The sequence below is a fragment of the Indicator indicator genome, unplaced genomic scaffold (assembly GCF_027791375.1).
Source record: "Indicator indicator isolate 239-I01 unplaced genomic scaffold, UM_Iind_1.1 iindUn_scaffold_84, whole genome shotgun sequence".
NCBI lineage: Eukaryota > Metazoa > Chordata > Aves > Piciformes > Indicatoridae > Indicator > Indicator indicator.
The window spans coordinates 2,501-16,988 of record NW_026539205.1 but is presented as its reverse complement, the minus strand read 5'-3'; the positions used below and the strand labels follow the sequence as shown (position 1 = coordinate 16,988).

At 55.0% G+C, this 14,488-nt stretch overlaps 1 protein-coding gene and 1 non-coding gene across 2 annotated transcripts in view; both read left to right on the top strand.

The window, feature by feature from the left end:
• Window positions 1-677: 677 nt before the first annotated feature.
• Window positions 678-748, top strand: TRNAG-CCC (transfer RNA glycine (anticodon CCC)). Its single transcript has one exon. It is a non-coding gene; the product is annotated as a tRNA-Gly (tRNA).
• Window positions 749-1,166: 418 nt separating this feature from the next.
• TIA1 (TIA1 cytotoxic granule associated RNA binding protein) overlaps window positions 1,167-14,488 on the top strand; it is a gene marked incomplete at its 3' end in the record, with an annotated part of 14,086 nt that continues 764 nt past the window's right edge. Inside the window, exons 1-6 of the mRNA XM_054398704.1 lie at window positions 1,167-1,192; window positions 5,756-5,852; window positions 6,951-7,049; window positions 7,804-7,858; window positions 8,021-8,053; window positions 9,432-9,519. Coding sequence (XP_054254679.1) covers window positions 1,167-1,192; window positions 5,756-5,852; window positions 6,951-7,049; window positions 7,804-7,858; window positions 8,021-8,053; window positions 9,432-9,519 — 398 coding nt within the window. The remainder of the gene's footprint in view (window positions 1,193-5,755; window positions 5,853-6,950; window positions 7,050-7,803; window positions 7,859-8,020; window positions 8,054-9,431; window positions 9,520-14,488) is intronic.

The window sequence follows — 14,488 nt, the reverse complement described above, 5'->3', positions numbered from 1 at the left end:
GAAGGTGATGTTGGCCATCTTGGGGCTCAGAGGAGCAGTGATGAAGACCATATCATACGTGTCTCCTGTCACCCCTGATGTGGTGTTGTAAGTGACCTGGGACCCCTGAGGAGAGAGCTACTGCCCTGCTGGAGGGGATCCCACCTGGCCCTCTGACCATCCCCTTTGGGCTCTTGGCACCTTGCTGCCAGCTGAAGTAGTGTTAGAACTGGTCCCAGCTCAGCTGTGAGCTGGGGTGGTGAGCAGAGCCCACTTCTGATCTTAAAAGGCCATGGAAGACCCAAGGCTTTGGTTCAGTCTGCCAAGAGCTGAGCCCTGAGGGAGGCCAAAGTGGTCTCCAGCTACCCCTCCCCACCAAAGCAACCCCAACTCACCTGTGCGCCTGGGCCTGACTTTGGGCTCTATGGACAACATAGTTCCAGGGATAACTTCAGCCTTGGAGGCAGTAGAACCCTAGGGAGGGGCCCTAGAGCCGCCCCCCGCTTCGGTCAAGTTCTAACACACACCCCCCCCACCCCCAACCCCCCGTGCCGAGGGGGGCAGAGAGCGACGAGCAGCAGGAGCAGGCAGGGGCCTGGCATAGCACGGTCCGGGCAGGCGGAGCTGTGCCGCTAGCAGTCGCCGCGGCCGGGCCAGGCGCAAAGCTTTCGGGGGCGGGTGGAAAACCGTTTGCCACCGCGCCGCTGGTGTAGTGGTATCATGCAAGATTCCCATTCTTGCGACCCGGGTTCGATTCCCGGGCGGCGCACTCCGTTTTCCTTTTTTTTAACCCTGCTTTAATCCCTATATATATCTTTATTTTCTCTCAGTCCCTATAGATATTTTTATTTTGCGCGCTGAGGAAGCACCGGGGCCGCACCCCCGGGACCACCGAGGTAGGGGACACAGGCAGAAGCCGGCGCCCGTTAGCGGTGCTCGGCCGCGGCGCGCATGCGCGGAGGCGGCGGCCAGGGGCTGTCCTCGGGGCGCAGGCGCGTTCCCGCCCCTCCTGGGCCGGCTGGGCCCCTTCGCCCGCCGCCCGCCATCTTGCGAGGAGCGCCCCGCTCATTGTCCGCCGCTCGGGCTCGGCGGGGCCGGCCGCGCTCGGGCTGCCCAAGGCGTTGAACGGGGCCTCGGGGCCGGCTCGGATTGAAGAGCCGGGGCTGGGCGGGGGCGGCAGCGGCGCCATGGAGGATGAAATGCCCAAGACCCTGTGAGTGGGGAGGGGGCGAGACCGCCTATTGTTCCCGGCTCCGCGGGGAGGGGCGGCCCCGGGCTCCCCTCACGCACGGGTCGGTGAGATCGGGGCTCCGCGAAAGGGCAGCGCCGGTTGCCCCGGCCCCTCAGCAGCCTTCGGTGCCAAAAGAGGGGGGGAACGGCAGCCGGCCCCGGCTCCCCTCACGGAAGGGGGAAGCCCGGCCGGGGCCGGCTCCGGTGCCTCCGCCCTGTGTCCCGCTGTGCCTTGTCCCCATCGTGCCTCCCAGTGCCGGCCACCGGCCTCCTCCCGGTCCCTGCCAGCTCGCATCTGGAGGGCGGGAGGCTGGGGAGCTGTACCCACACCCCCGGTCCCCATTTTCGCGAGCCTCTGGCTGAGTTTGGCCATCCTCGGCTTCTCTTGGCACCGCCAGCCCCCCGGGGGAGGCGGGGAGGAGGCTGCAGCCCCACTGCCATGTCGAAGACACACGGGACGGGGGAGTCGCACCGAACGGGCACTTGTCCGAGTGTTTAAAGCACGCAGCAAGCCTCTGAACTTCCCCAGGAGCTTATCCGAGCCGTAGGGCAACTCCTCGCCCTGGTAAAAGAGGTTTCCTGTAATGCCATGCGAGTTCCCTGGCAGCGCTGGGCAGCTGACGCCCGCAGCTGGCAGGAGTTGGGTTTTGGACTTTGGCTCTGACACGGCTGCTCCAGCTTGGTTGTGTGAGAGGCACCAGAGAGCTCCTGGGCTCGGGTGGTTTGTGCCTTTTTCCTCTCCTTTTCTCGGCTGCTTTTTTTCCTCCTCCAGATCAATCCCAATCTCCAGCCTTTCTGTTCCACCTCGGCTTTGATCTCTTGTTTCAGAGCAGGAGTTGGGGCTGTTCAGCCTGGAAAAGAGGAGGCTCCAGGGAGACCTTAGAGCAGCCTTCCAGTACCTGAAGGGGCTCCAGGAGAGCTGGGGAGGGACTTTGGACAAGGGCTGGGAGTGCCAGGATGAGGGACAATGGCTTTGAGTTGGAAGAGGGAAGACTGAGGCTGGAGATGAGGAAGAAATTCTTCCCAGTGAGGGTGGGGAGAGACTGGCACAGGTTGCCCAGGGAAGCTGTGGATACCTCCTGCCTGGAGGTGCTCAAGGCCAGGCTGGATGAGGCCTTGAGCAACCTGGGCTGGTGGGAGGTGTCCCTGCCCATGGCAGGGGGCTTGGAACTGGATGTTCTTTAAGGTCCCTTCCAATCCAAACCATTCCATGGATCCATCAGCTGAGGGGAGGAAAGAGAAGAAGCAAAGGGAATCTTTGCAAGGCGAGGGGAGAGTTTTGCTTTTGGATGGTGGCTGCACCTACCCCAGGGGTTGATGAATGACTTGGCTGAGTGTAGGACAACACAACTCTTACGTGACTTGAGCCAGCTCCTCTGCTCCAGGCTTGCTGGAGCTGTAAACACCTCCTCCACCTCCCCGTGGCTCCAATCCTGTTGTCTTTCTCCTCTCTGCATTCTTGGCACTATTCTTGGCATCTGCAAACACAGGGCAGACCTGCTGGCATGTTTGTGTGTTTAGTTAGGAAAACGTTTGGGTTTTGTTATTTCGTTTTGTTTTTCTTCTCCCCACCCCAAGCACCCCCTCCCCATGCCCATGGAATGGGTGCCTGGAGTCTGGTGGGCACCACCTGTGCTCCAGGGAATGGATTGTGCCATCCTCGGGCACGTGCCAGCTGGTTGCAGGAAACAGCCATGGTTGGGTTTTGGAGGGGGGCAGGGCAGGGTGTTGAGCAACGTCCCCAAAACAACCTTTCTGTCACCCTGAGTGACTTTACCAAATCACACAAGGAGGGGATGGGGGAGGGGGGGGGGAGGGGGGAAGGGAGAGAGAGTTATCACAAGCTGAGCTTCACAGATTGTGACTTTGGAAGGAGCAGCTTGAGGGCAGAAAGTGCTGCTGGAAGGGATTTGAGCCCAGCTGGGCTCCCAAGCCTGTGTGAAAGATTTGCTCACGGGAGGCTTTCTTCGGGTGCTGCTGCAGGAACCCCACCTGGATGTGGGTCCTGGGGCTTGGGCAGTGTTGTCTCACTGTGTCAGGAGGGGGCCACCAAAGTGGTCTGCGACCTCCATGTCATTTCTTGAGGACCTTTAGCACGTTTAAGTTGTTTGCCTGGAGCAGATTCCAGGCTGCTTGTTGGGAGTGCCTTGTTTTTTGCTGTTTCCACGTCGTCAGCTGTTCCTCTGGGCTGTCAGAGCCTTGCTGGATGCCTGCTGTAAATGAGTTCCTGGGTAGGCAGCTCCCTTCCACGTGCCAACAGCCTTCCTTGAAAGCCACTCTTGAGGCAGAGATGATGAATGAGAAGAGCAGGCACAAGGCAGACAGTGTTTTGGACTTGACAAAGCCCTCTTGTGTCTGCCTCTCATCTCAGGAGGTATTTGTGTGTGCAGGTCGTGTGCTTCTGGTTTACTTTGGGTGCCTAAGCCCATGCAGAGGTGCCAACACCTCTCAGTTTGCAAAGGAACATTGAGCAGCTCCTTGAGCAGCCTGGTCTGGTGGAAAGTGTCCCTGTCCGTGGCAGGGGGGGTTGGAAAATGGATGATATTGAAGGTCCCTTCCAACCCAAACTGTTCTGTGAACCTATGAATTAATGAGATTCCCATTAGCAGGAAAGTGAGGGGAAAGAAGGGGGCAGGAGGGGAGAGATCTCCTCTATGTGCTGTCCCAGCCTGGCAGGGTCAGCTCAGCACTTGGGTGTTTATTTCTCAACAGGTCCAGGACAAGGTCCAGGTGTGGTGGACCTTGCCTCTGTACCAGGGAAGCTCCATGGCATGGTTCAGGCACAGCCCCAGTGCAGCACAGAGAGAGCACAGCAGAGAAAACACCCCTGGGGTTGTTGCTCAAGGGGGTCCCAGCTCTGTGCTTTTCCTATCCACCATAGCACTGCCATGTCCAACCTAAACCTGCCCTGGCACCACTTGAGGCCATTTCTTCTTGTCCTGTCACTTGTTGAGAGGAGACCAACCCCCACCTGGCTCCAACCATTCAGGGAGTTGTAGAGAACCAGAAGGGCTCCCTCTCAGCATTTTCTTCCCCAGCTCCCTCAGCTGCTCCTCCCCAGCCCTGTTCTCCAGACCCTTCCCCAGCTTCCATGCCCTTGGCCTCAGGCTGCACCAGGGGAGGTTTAGGTTGGGTATTAGGAGCAATTTCTTTGCTGCAAGAGTGGTCAGGGTTTGGAGCAGGCTGCCCAGGGAGGTGGTGGAGTCCCCATCCCTGGAGGTGTTCCAGAAACCTGTGGCCATGGCACTTGGGGACAGGGTTTGGTGGCTGTGGTGGTGTTAGGCTGATGGTTGGACTCAGCCCTAGAGGTCTTCACCCAAACAATTCCTGCCTAAAATAGCTCAGACTATTAATACAGAGCTCCCCAGGTCATGTCAGCCACCCAGCCAGGCTGCGTGGCTCCTGCCACCCTCTCCTCTGCTCAGCCACACGTTCAGCCCTCCAGGAGGCTGTTCACAGCCTTGTGTCAACAGGAGGAGCAGGAGAAGGCCTGGGGTTTGCTGCCTCCTTGCTGTTGTCTGATGTTGTTTTTGTGTCTCCTGGAGTGGGCCAGGGAGGGGAGGCTGGGGTTTGGACACCAGCTCTGGCCCAGCTTCTCCTCTCAGAGGTTTGCCACACAGCGTTCTTGTGGGAAGCTGCTGCCACACCTCTGGAGCTGAGGTTTCTCTCTGTGCTGCTTTTAAAGAAAATCTCGTGACTTGGGGTCAGCAACAACAAATCCACCCCCAGCTGTGGGTTCAGGTGAGGTTTGTCACTGAGAGTGCCCAAAGCTCAGGTCAGAGCAGGGCTTTGGGTTCTACTCTGGCCTAGTGAGTCCATCTCTGGAGGCCTGGGTCCAGTTCTGGGCTCCCCAGTTGTAGAGGGCCAGGGAAGTGCTGGAGAGAGTCCAGGGCAGGCTGGGAAGCTGCTGAGGGGCCTGGAGCAGCTCTGGGAGGAGCAAAGGCTGAGAGCCCTGGGGCTGAGAGCCTGCAGAAGAGCAGCCCCAGAGGGGAGCTGAGCAATGCTCAGCAAGAGCTAAAGGAGCTGTGGGGGGCAAGAGGCTGGGGCCAGACTCAGCACAAGGGGCAAGGGGCACAAAGTGGAACCCAGGAGGTTTCACCTCAAGAGGAAGGAGAAAGTTGTTTGGTGTGAGGGTGCTGGAGCATGAAGCAGGCTGCCCAGAGAGGTTGTGGAGTGTCCTTGTGTGGAGAGCTTCCAACCCCCTCTGGGCATTGTGCTGCTGGGCAAGCTGCTGTGGGTGCCCTGCTGGAGCAGGGGGGTTGGACTGGCTGTGCTCCAGTGCTCCCTTCCCACCCTCACCATTCTGGAGGAGGATGGAGGAAGGATCATCCTTGAGCATGTTTGCCCTTGGCTCTTCTAGACCAATCCAATGCTCCAGACAAGTCCTGTTTGGAAAGGAGCTGACTGAACCAACCACACTTCGTGGCCTAGTCCTGACCTGCTGGGCTGGGTGCTGGGGGAGCAGCTTTTGGGCTGTGTTTGCTCCCTTGTGGGTGAGCAGATGGGAGACATCAGGGTGATGTCTGCTTTGTCTTTGCTCCCTTAGGTACGTGGGGAACCTGTCAAGAGATGTGACCGAAGCTCTGATCCTGCAGCTCTTCAGCCAGATTGGACCCTGCAAAAACTGCAAAATGATCATGGATGTAAGAGCCTTCACCTCAGGATTTGCCTCTTTCTCATTGCTCAGGTTTTGGAGTGCTTCAGAATTCCATTGGGAATACAGCATGAGTGTGGCAAAGGGATGGGATAAGGCTGGAGTGGAAAAGGCCCATGTGGGGCAGGATCAGGTCCATGTGGGGCAGGATCAGGGCTGGGTTCTGGAGGTCAATCCTGGGGCCACTTCTCTTTGATATCTTCATCAGTGGTCTGGATGAGGAGATTGAAGCTTCCTCAGACAGTCTGCAGCTGGCACCCAGCTGGGTGGCAGAGTTGAGCTGCTGGAAGGGTAGAGGCTCTGCAGAGGGAGCTGCCAGGCTGGGTGGTGTGCCAAGACCAAGGGCTGGGTCCTGCCCTTGGGGCACAACAACCCCAGGAAGGCTCTAGGAGGGAAAGTGCCTGGTGGGAAAGGCCCTAGGGGTGCTGGGTGGCAGCAGCTGGAGAGGAGCCAGGGGGTGCCCAGGTGGGCAAGAAGGGCAGCAGCAGCCTGGCCTGGGGCAGCAATGGTGCAGGGCAGGGATTGTGCCCCTGGGCTGGGCACTGGGGAGGCCACAGCTTGAGTGCTGGGGGCAGGGTTGGGCTCCTGGCTGCAAGCAGGACCTTGAGGGCTGGAGCAGGGCCAGAGAAGGGCAAGAAAGGTGGGGAAGGGTCTGGAGAAGAGGGCTGGGGAGGAGCAGCTGAGGGAGCTGGGGAGAAGGAGGCTGAGGGGAGAGCTTCTGGCTCTGTCCAGCTCCCTGAGAGGAGGCTGGAGCCAGGTGGGGGTTGGTCACCCAAAGAACAAGGGAGAGGACAAGAGGAAGTGGCCTCAAGTTGTCCTTTCCCTGGAGGTGTTCGAGGCCAGGCTGGATTGGGCCTGGAGCAACCTGAGCTGGTGGGAGGTGTCCCTGCCCACAGCAGAGGCTTGGAACCGGATGACCTTCCGTGTCCCTTCCAACCCAACCCAACCCATTCCATGATTCTGTGACCTCAAGATGTTCAGATGTGCTGAAGAAGAGGCTGGGGAGGGCAGGGAGGAGGAGGAGGAGGAGGAGGCTGCAGCTGTGGGGGGGCTGTGTCAGTCACCCTGTGGCTGTCTCTCTCCTCAGACAGCCGGGAACGATCCCTACTGCTTCGTGGAGTTCTACGAGCACCGGCACGCGGCGGCCGCGCTGGCAGCCATGAACGGCCGGAAGATAATGGGTAAGGTAAGCTGTCATGTCTACAGGGTGAGTTGGAGCTGGCAACAGCCTGGCTTGGATGGCCTGGGGAGGGCAAATATTGTCACCAGTGGGTGCCCTGCAGCTGGGCACAGACGCTGGGTCTGCAGAGGTCTTGATGTGACGCGACCGAGACGGAGCTGGTTCGGAGGGGTGGAGGAAGGGAGGTGGAGGTGGTGGTGTGGAACTGGCAGGGCTCAGAGGCAGGGAGCATGATGAGGGTTTAGCTGCCAGGCTGAACAGGAGGCCATCCTTCACTCCCTACAAGTGAGAAAAGGGCTTTGGCTATCTGAAGCAGGGGAGGAGCTTCCCATGAGGTTCCACTTCAACGTGAGGAAGTTGTTTGTTGTGAGGGTGCTGGAGGGCTGGAGCAGGCTGCCCAGAGAGGTTGTGGAGTGTCCTTGTGTGGAGAGCTTCCAACGCTCCCTGGGCATTGTGCTCCTGGGCAGGCTGCTGTGGGTGTCCCTGCTGGAGCAGGGGGGGTTGGACTGGCTGAGCTCCAGAGCTTCCTTCCCATCCCCACCTGAGGTAGCCACCCCAAATCCCCAGGCTGCAGGTCTGTTTCCCAGCTTTGCTCTTAACCAGTGTAGCAGAGTCTGGAAGAGCAAACCCTCTGCTGAGGAATGGACCTAACCTTCAGCTTTCCCCCACAGACCTGCACCTCTGGTGCCCTTGTAGTGTTGGAGGTAGCTGAGCTTGGGTGGGACTTGGTTGATCTAACCTCAGCAACTGACATTTGCAGGAGGTCAAAGTCAACTGGGCGACCACCCCCAGCAGCCAGAAGAAAGACACCAGCAGTAAGTGTTGCTTTCTGAACCTCTCTTGATTTGCACCACCAGCACTTCTGGAAAACCTAACCAGTAAGAGTCCTCTGCTTGGCTGCAGTGATGTTGGGATCCTCATCCTAAGAGATCAATCGATTAATGCCTTTGTATTAATCAATCTAAGAACAAATATAGGTAGTACACTTGGCATCACCCAGCTTGCACAAGGTGATGGTGAGCTCTTAAACACAGAGTTATGGAATCCCAGCCTGGTTTGGGGTGAAGGAACCTTCAAAACACATCCAGCCCAACCCCCCTGCAGCCAGCAGGGACGTCCCCAACCAGAGCAGGTTGCTCACAGCCACAAACAACCCTGACCTGCAGTGGTGCCAGGGATGGGGCAGCTCTCACCTCTCTGGGCAGCCTGGGCCAGGCTCTCACCACCCTCAACATCAAAAATTTCTTCCTCCTCTCCAACCTGAATCTCCCTCTTTGAGTTCAAACCATCCCCCCTTGTCCTGTCACGATAGGCCCTGCTCAAAACTCTGTCCCCAGCTCCCTTCTTGGCCTCTTTGAGTCCTGCAAGGCCACCAGAAGGTCTCCCTGGAGCCTTCTTTCCTCCAGGCTGCACAACCCCAACTCTCTCAGCCTGGCCTCACAGCAGAGGGCTTCCAGAAGCTTCTTCACTGAAAGTGTAGTCAAAGCCTGTCCCAAGCTGCCTAAGGAGGTGGCTGAATCCCCATCCCTGGAGGTGTTTCAAAGTTGCAGAGAGATGGTGCTGAGGGCCATGGTTCAGCCCCAGCCTTGGCAGAGGTTGGACTGGATGATCTCAAAGAGCTTTTCCACCCAAACCAACTCTGTGCCTCTGTGAAGCCAAAGGTTTCAGATGTTGTTCAGTGAGCACTGACTGATCCCAAGAGCATTTGCAACATTCAAAGTGTCACTTGCAGCATCCTTCACACCACTGACTGTGGTGCTGCCCAGTGAAGGACCTGCTGGGAGCAGCTGTTCCACTCAACTGGGGTCAGTTTCGGGCTCCTCACGCCAAGAAAGACATTGAGGGCTGGAGCAGGGCCAGAGGAGGGCAACAAAGCTGGGGAAGGGTCTGGAGAAGAGGGCTGGGGAGGAGCAGCTGAGGGACCTGGGGGTGTCAAGCTGAGAAAAGGAGGCTGAGGGGACACCTGGCTCTCTACAGCTCCCTGAAAGGCTGCAACCAGGTGGGGCTTAGGCTCTTCTGCCAAGGAACAAGGGACAGGACAAGAGGAGATGGCCTCAGGGGAGGTTTAATTGGAAATTAGGAAGAATTTCTTCTCTGCAAGGGTGGTCAGGGATTGGAACAGGCTGCCCAGGGAGGTGGTGGAGTCCCCATCCCTGGAGGTGTTGAAAAAACCTGTGGCCATGGCACTTGGGGCCATGTCTTGGTGGCCACGGTGGGGTTGGTTGCTGGTTGGACTGAACGATCTCAGAGGCCTTCTCCAACCCAATGATTCACTTAGTGAGAATTAGTTTTGTAGCCACCCCTGTTTGTGGTGTGGTTTTTGCACACCAGGTGGACAGCTGAGCTCTCTGGAGCCCTGACCTCCTTTCTTTGTTTTCCCCTCCCAAGACCATTTCCATGTCTTTGTTGGAGACCTCAGCCCCGAGATCACAACGGAAGACATCAAAGCAGCCTTCGCGCCCTTCGGCAGGATATCGTAAGTCCTTTGCTACTCACTCAGCCTTCTCTCTCCTCCTGCATGGAGGCACCTCAGGGTTCAGTGAGGAACTCCAGGAGTTGGCAGGAGCTCACCTTGAGCTGCTCATCCAGCAACTTTGGCCACCAAGCAGGGACGTTGTAAGCAGAGTCCTTTAGAGCAGGCTTTAGAGCAGTGGCATCCAACCAGCCCTGGTTCTACCCTCCTTTGGCAAAGCAACACTGGAGAATGTGACTCCTGCACCTGGGGTCTGTCCCTCTCTGCTCAGGTCACCATCACACCATGCAGCTTGTGGCTGCTTGAATCCCTTCTTGGGAGGCTTTGCAGTAATCCATGTCATGTTTTTTTTTTTTTTTTCCTCCACTTAAATCCCTTTTTCCCCCAACCCCCCCTCAACCAAAACCATTTTTTATAACCTCCTCAGGGCCACCCAGAGGCTACCTTGAAGCATCTGGTGCTGGGGGCAACACAAAGCCTGGAGCTGAAGGGCTCAACCCAAAGCTGTGGGACATTTTGGGGGCAAGGAGCTGCCCAGATGCCCTGGTGCCCCCCAGGTGGCACAGTGTGTGGCACTCAGGGTGTAGCAGAGTAAGGAGAAGGTTCCTTCATTCCAGCCTCCAAACGTAAACCATTAATTTTCCTTGTAGTGTTGTCTGTACTGGACATTGGAGTTTCTTGATGGTGGTGTAAGACCATAAAGTGCTTTGGAGTGTTGGGTAGTGAAGCATTTAATTGAAGTAAGTTTGGTTTATTTTGTTGTTTTTGTTATTTCATATCTATATATATTTTTTTTATCTCCCCCCTCCCCCCTCAGAGCCCAGTGGTTTACTCTCTTAAATGCCAGCTTCATGTCTTCCTTCTGCTAAGGCTTAGAAACCAAAGGTGTGACCAAGAACCTGACTTGCTTCAGGCCATGAAACACTCAGCTGCACCTCTTGTCACCCAGGGAGGGCTCCTAAGGAGTCATAGAATCATAGAACTGCTTGGGGTGGAAAAGATCACCAAGATCATCCAGTCCAACCAGCAACCCAACACCACCATGGCCCCAAGTACCATGGCCACACATTCTTCAACACCTCCAAGGATGGGGACTCCACCACCTCTGGTTTATCCTCTGGCCAGGTGTGCTCTGGGTGGAATCACAGAACGGTTTGGATTGGAAAGGACCTTAAAGATTCATCCAGTTCCAACCCCCCCCCCGATACCTCCCACCAGCCCAGGTTGCTCAAGGCCTCATCCAGCCTGGCCTTGAACAGCTCCAGGGAAGGGGCATCCAAAGGGAATGCGGAGTGTCAGCTGGGGAGTGTGAAATCACTGCTCCATGGTCCATGTTCTTGGGGCCATCCCAGCTGTCCCATCCCTGGGGAGATTTAGGTTGGACATTAGGAAGAAGTTCTCTACTGTGAGGATGGTGGAATGCTGGAACAGGTTGCCCAAGGAGGTGGTGGAGACCCCATCCTTGGAGGTGTTCAAGGTCAGGCTGAGGGAGCTGGGGGTGTGCAGCCTGGAGAAGAGAAGACTCTGGTGGGGGGACCTCAGAGCTGCCTTGCAGTAGCTGAAGGGATCCTGCAGGAAGGCTCCAGAGGGACTTTCCCTGAGGGTGTCTAGAGCCAGGCCAAGGGGGAATGGTTTGAAGCTGAGGCAGAGCAGGGTTAGAGTGGAGCTGAGGAAGAAGTTCTTCAGTCTGAGGGTGGTGAGACTCTGAAACAGGTTGCCCAGGGAGGCTGTGGCTGCCTCCTGCCTGGGGGTGTTCAAGGCTAGGCTGGATGAGACCTTGAGCAGCTGAGTCTGGTTGAGAGGTGTCCCTGCCCATGGCAAGGAATTTGGAGTAGATGATCTTTGAGGTCCCTTCCAACCTGAGCCATCATTCTGTGGTTGATAGAGCTCTGAGCAACCTGTTCTAATTAGGGATGTCCCTGCTGACTGCAGGGGGGTTGGACAAGATGACCTTTAAAGGTCCCTTCCAATCCAAACCTTTCTGTGATTCTACCTTCTCTAGGAGAACTTCCTGTGGTGGTGACAGAGAGGGGGAAGTGCTGCTCCTGCTTTGAGAGGCACTCAGCACCCAGCCTTAGACCTCACCCATTGGAAAACTCTGGTTCAACCTGACCCTCCAGACCCAAAACTCAGCTCTTTTCCTCCCACAAAAGCCATAGGTTAAGAATGATCCCCATGAGGAGGTCTCCTTCCAAACCCCAGGGACTAAACACACAACCCAAGGAGCCTCCAACCTCTACTTGTTTAAATCCCACCTGGAAAAAAAAAACAAACCCTCCTGCTGCTGCCTTCTCAAGTGGTGGAAATGAAGTGACTTTAACTTCAGCTCTTCCTCCTCAGCTCCTCATGTCCTGCAGTGTGCTGGAAATAGTTCCTGATTTTCTTGACTTTGCTTCACATTATTTTTTGGGGTTCAAACTCAGCTTTTGGTTGAACACCAACCCAGGTCTAGCTGCTGCATGACTTCAGAGCATAAGAAAACGTGGGGGATGCTCTGCCTCTGGGGCTTTGAATCACTCTTTGAAGCCCATTTTTTTGGTTGTGGTTTCTTTTTTGTGCTGGCTCTCCTCAGCTTTTCACCACTTCTCGAGTCTTTGTTTTTGCAAACTTTTCAGTTGAGGGTAAGTAGAGATGAGTTCTGCCACCCCCCCTCCTTGCCTCCCCAGGCTCTTCAGAGCAAACTGCTTCCAAGTTTCCCAAAATGGCTCTTCTCAGGCAATTTGGGATGTAGGACCCCAGCCTTGAGCTAAAACAGGGGGATGTGAACCTAAATCTGAGCTAAAACAGGGGGATGTGACCCCAAATCTGAGCTAAAACTGGGATGTGACCTCAAATTTAAGCTAAAACAGGGGGATGTGGCCCTAAATCTGAGCTAAAATGGGGATGTGACCCTAAATTTGAGCTAAAACAGGGGAGTGTGACCCTAAATCTGAGCTAAAATGGGGATGTGACCTCGAATTTAAGCTAAAACAGGAGAAAGTGACCTCAAATCTGAGCTAAAATGGGGATGTGACCTCAAATTTGAGCTAAAACAGGGGAAAGTGACCTCAAATCTGAGCTAAAATTGGGATGTGACCTCAAATTTGAGCTAAAACAGGGGAAAGTGACCTCAAATCTGAGCTAAAATGGGGATGTGACCTCAAATTTGAGCTAAAACAGGGGAAAGTGACCTCAAATCTGAGCTAAAATTGGGATGTGACCTCAAATTTGAGCTAAAACAGGGGAAAGTGACCTCAAATCTGAGCTAAAATGGGGATGTGACCTCAAATTTGAGCTAAAACAGGGGAAAGTGACCTCAAATCTGAGCTAAAATTGGGATGTGACCTCAAATCTGAGCTAAAACTGGGATGTGACCTCAAATTTAAGCTAAAACAGGGGAAAGTGACCTCAAATCTGAGCTAAAACTGGGATGTGACCTCAAATTTAAGCTAAAACAGGGGAAAGTGACCTCAAATCTGAGCTAAAATTGGGATGTGACCTCAAATTTAAGCTAAAACAGGGGAAAGTGACCTCAAATCTGAGCTAAAATGGGGATGTGACCTCAAATTTGAGCTAAAACAGGGGAAAGTGACCTCAAATCTGAGCTAAAATGGGGATGTGACCTCAAATTTAAGCTAAAACAGGGGAAAGTGACCTCAAATCTGAGCTAAAATGGGGATGTGACCTCAAATTTAAGCTAAAACAGGGGAAAGTGACCTCAAATTTGAGCTAAAACAGGGGAAAGTGACCTCAAATCTGAGCTAAAATTGGGATGTGACCTCAAATCTGAGCTAAAACTGGGATGTGACCTCAAATTTAAGCTAAAACAGGGGAAAGTGACCTCAAATCTGAGCTAAAATGGGGGGTGTGACCCTAAATTTAAACAAAAGGAGGGAAAAGATGGAAGGGGGAATTAAAAAAGGGCAAAGGTGGAAGAAAAGACTGAAGGTGAAGAAAGAAGGGGAGGAGGAAAGAAAAAGGAGGAAGGGGGAAGGAAAATAGGCGGAAGGGGGAAGGAAAATAGGAGGAAGGGGGAAGGAAAATAGGCGGAAGGGGGAAGGAAAATAGGGGGAAGGGGGAAGGAAGGAAGGGGGAAGGGAGAAGAAAAAAGGAGGAAGGGAGAAGAAAAAAGGAGGAAGGGGAAATGCAAAAGGATGAAATGGGGAAGAAAAAAGGGGAAGGAGATAAAAGGAAGGGGGAGAAAAGGAGGGAAGATAAAAGGATGAAGTGGGGAAGAAAAAAGGGGAAGGAGATAAAAGGAAGGGGGAGAAAAGGAGGGAAGATAAAAGGATGAAGGGGAGAAAAAAGGATGAAGGGGAAAAAAAGGAAGGGGAAAGAAGAAGGATCAAAGAAGGGAAGAAAGAAGGGGGAAGAAAAAAACAAAATGGAAGAAAAAAGGGTGAGGGGGGAACCACAAAGGGCAAAGGGGGGAAGAAAAAGAGGGAAAGAGAGAAGAAAGGGTGCAGTGGGAAAGGAAAAGGCCAAAGGAGGAAGAAAAAAGGGCAAAGGGGAATCTCCCAAAGAAGAGAGCAAGAAGATCTCTGGTGGAGCTTTGGCTGAGGCCTTACCCTGTGGCCTGTGGTGCTGGTGTCAGCTCTGTGGGCCAAGCTTGGCCATGGTTTGGCTTATTGTGCAGTGTACCCCTTGACTGCAAGGCTCCCCAAGAGGAGTCTGAGGAACCTTCTTTCCTCACCAGTACACAAGGCCTTGGTTCCCACAAGCCTAAGCCCTGCCTCACCTCTCCCAAGTGGGTTTGCTGTCGTTTGTGCTGAGGGTGACCCCACAGCAGGAACATCTCACAGCCAGAAAATTGCCTGAGGAGAGCCAGGGAGCAGCCTGCCCAGCAGCAGGGCTTAGCTCTGCCTGGCTGCCTTCTGCCTCTCCATTCCATCTCCAACCACAACAGGCCTGTGGTTGATTTGCAGAGTGCCTCTGAAGAAGGAGACAGAATGGCCTTGGCCAACCACAAGCTCCACTTATAAGAAGGGACAAA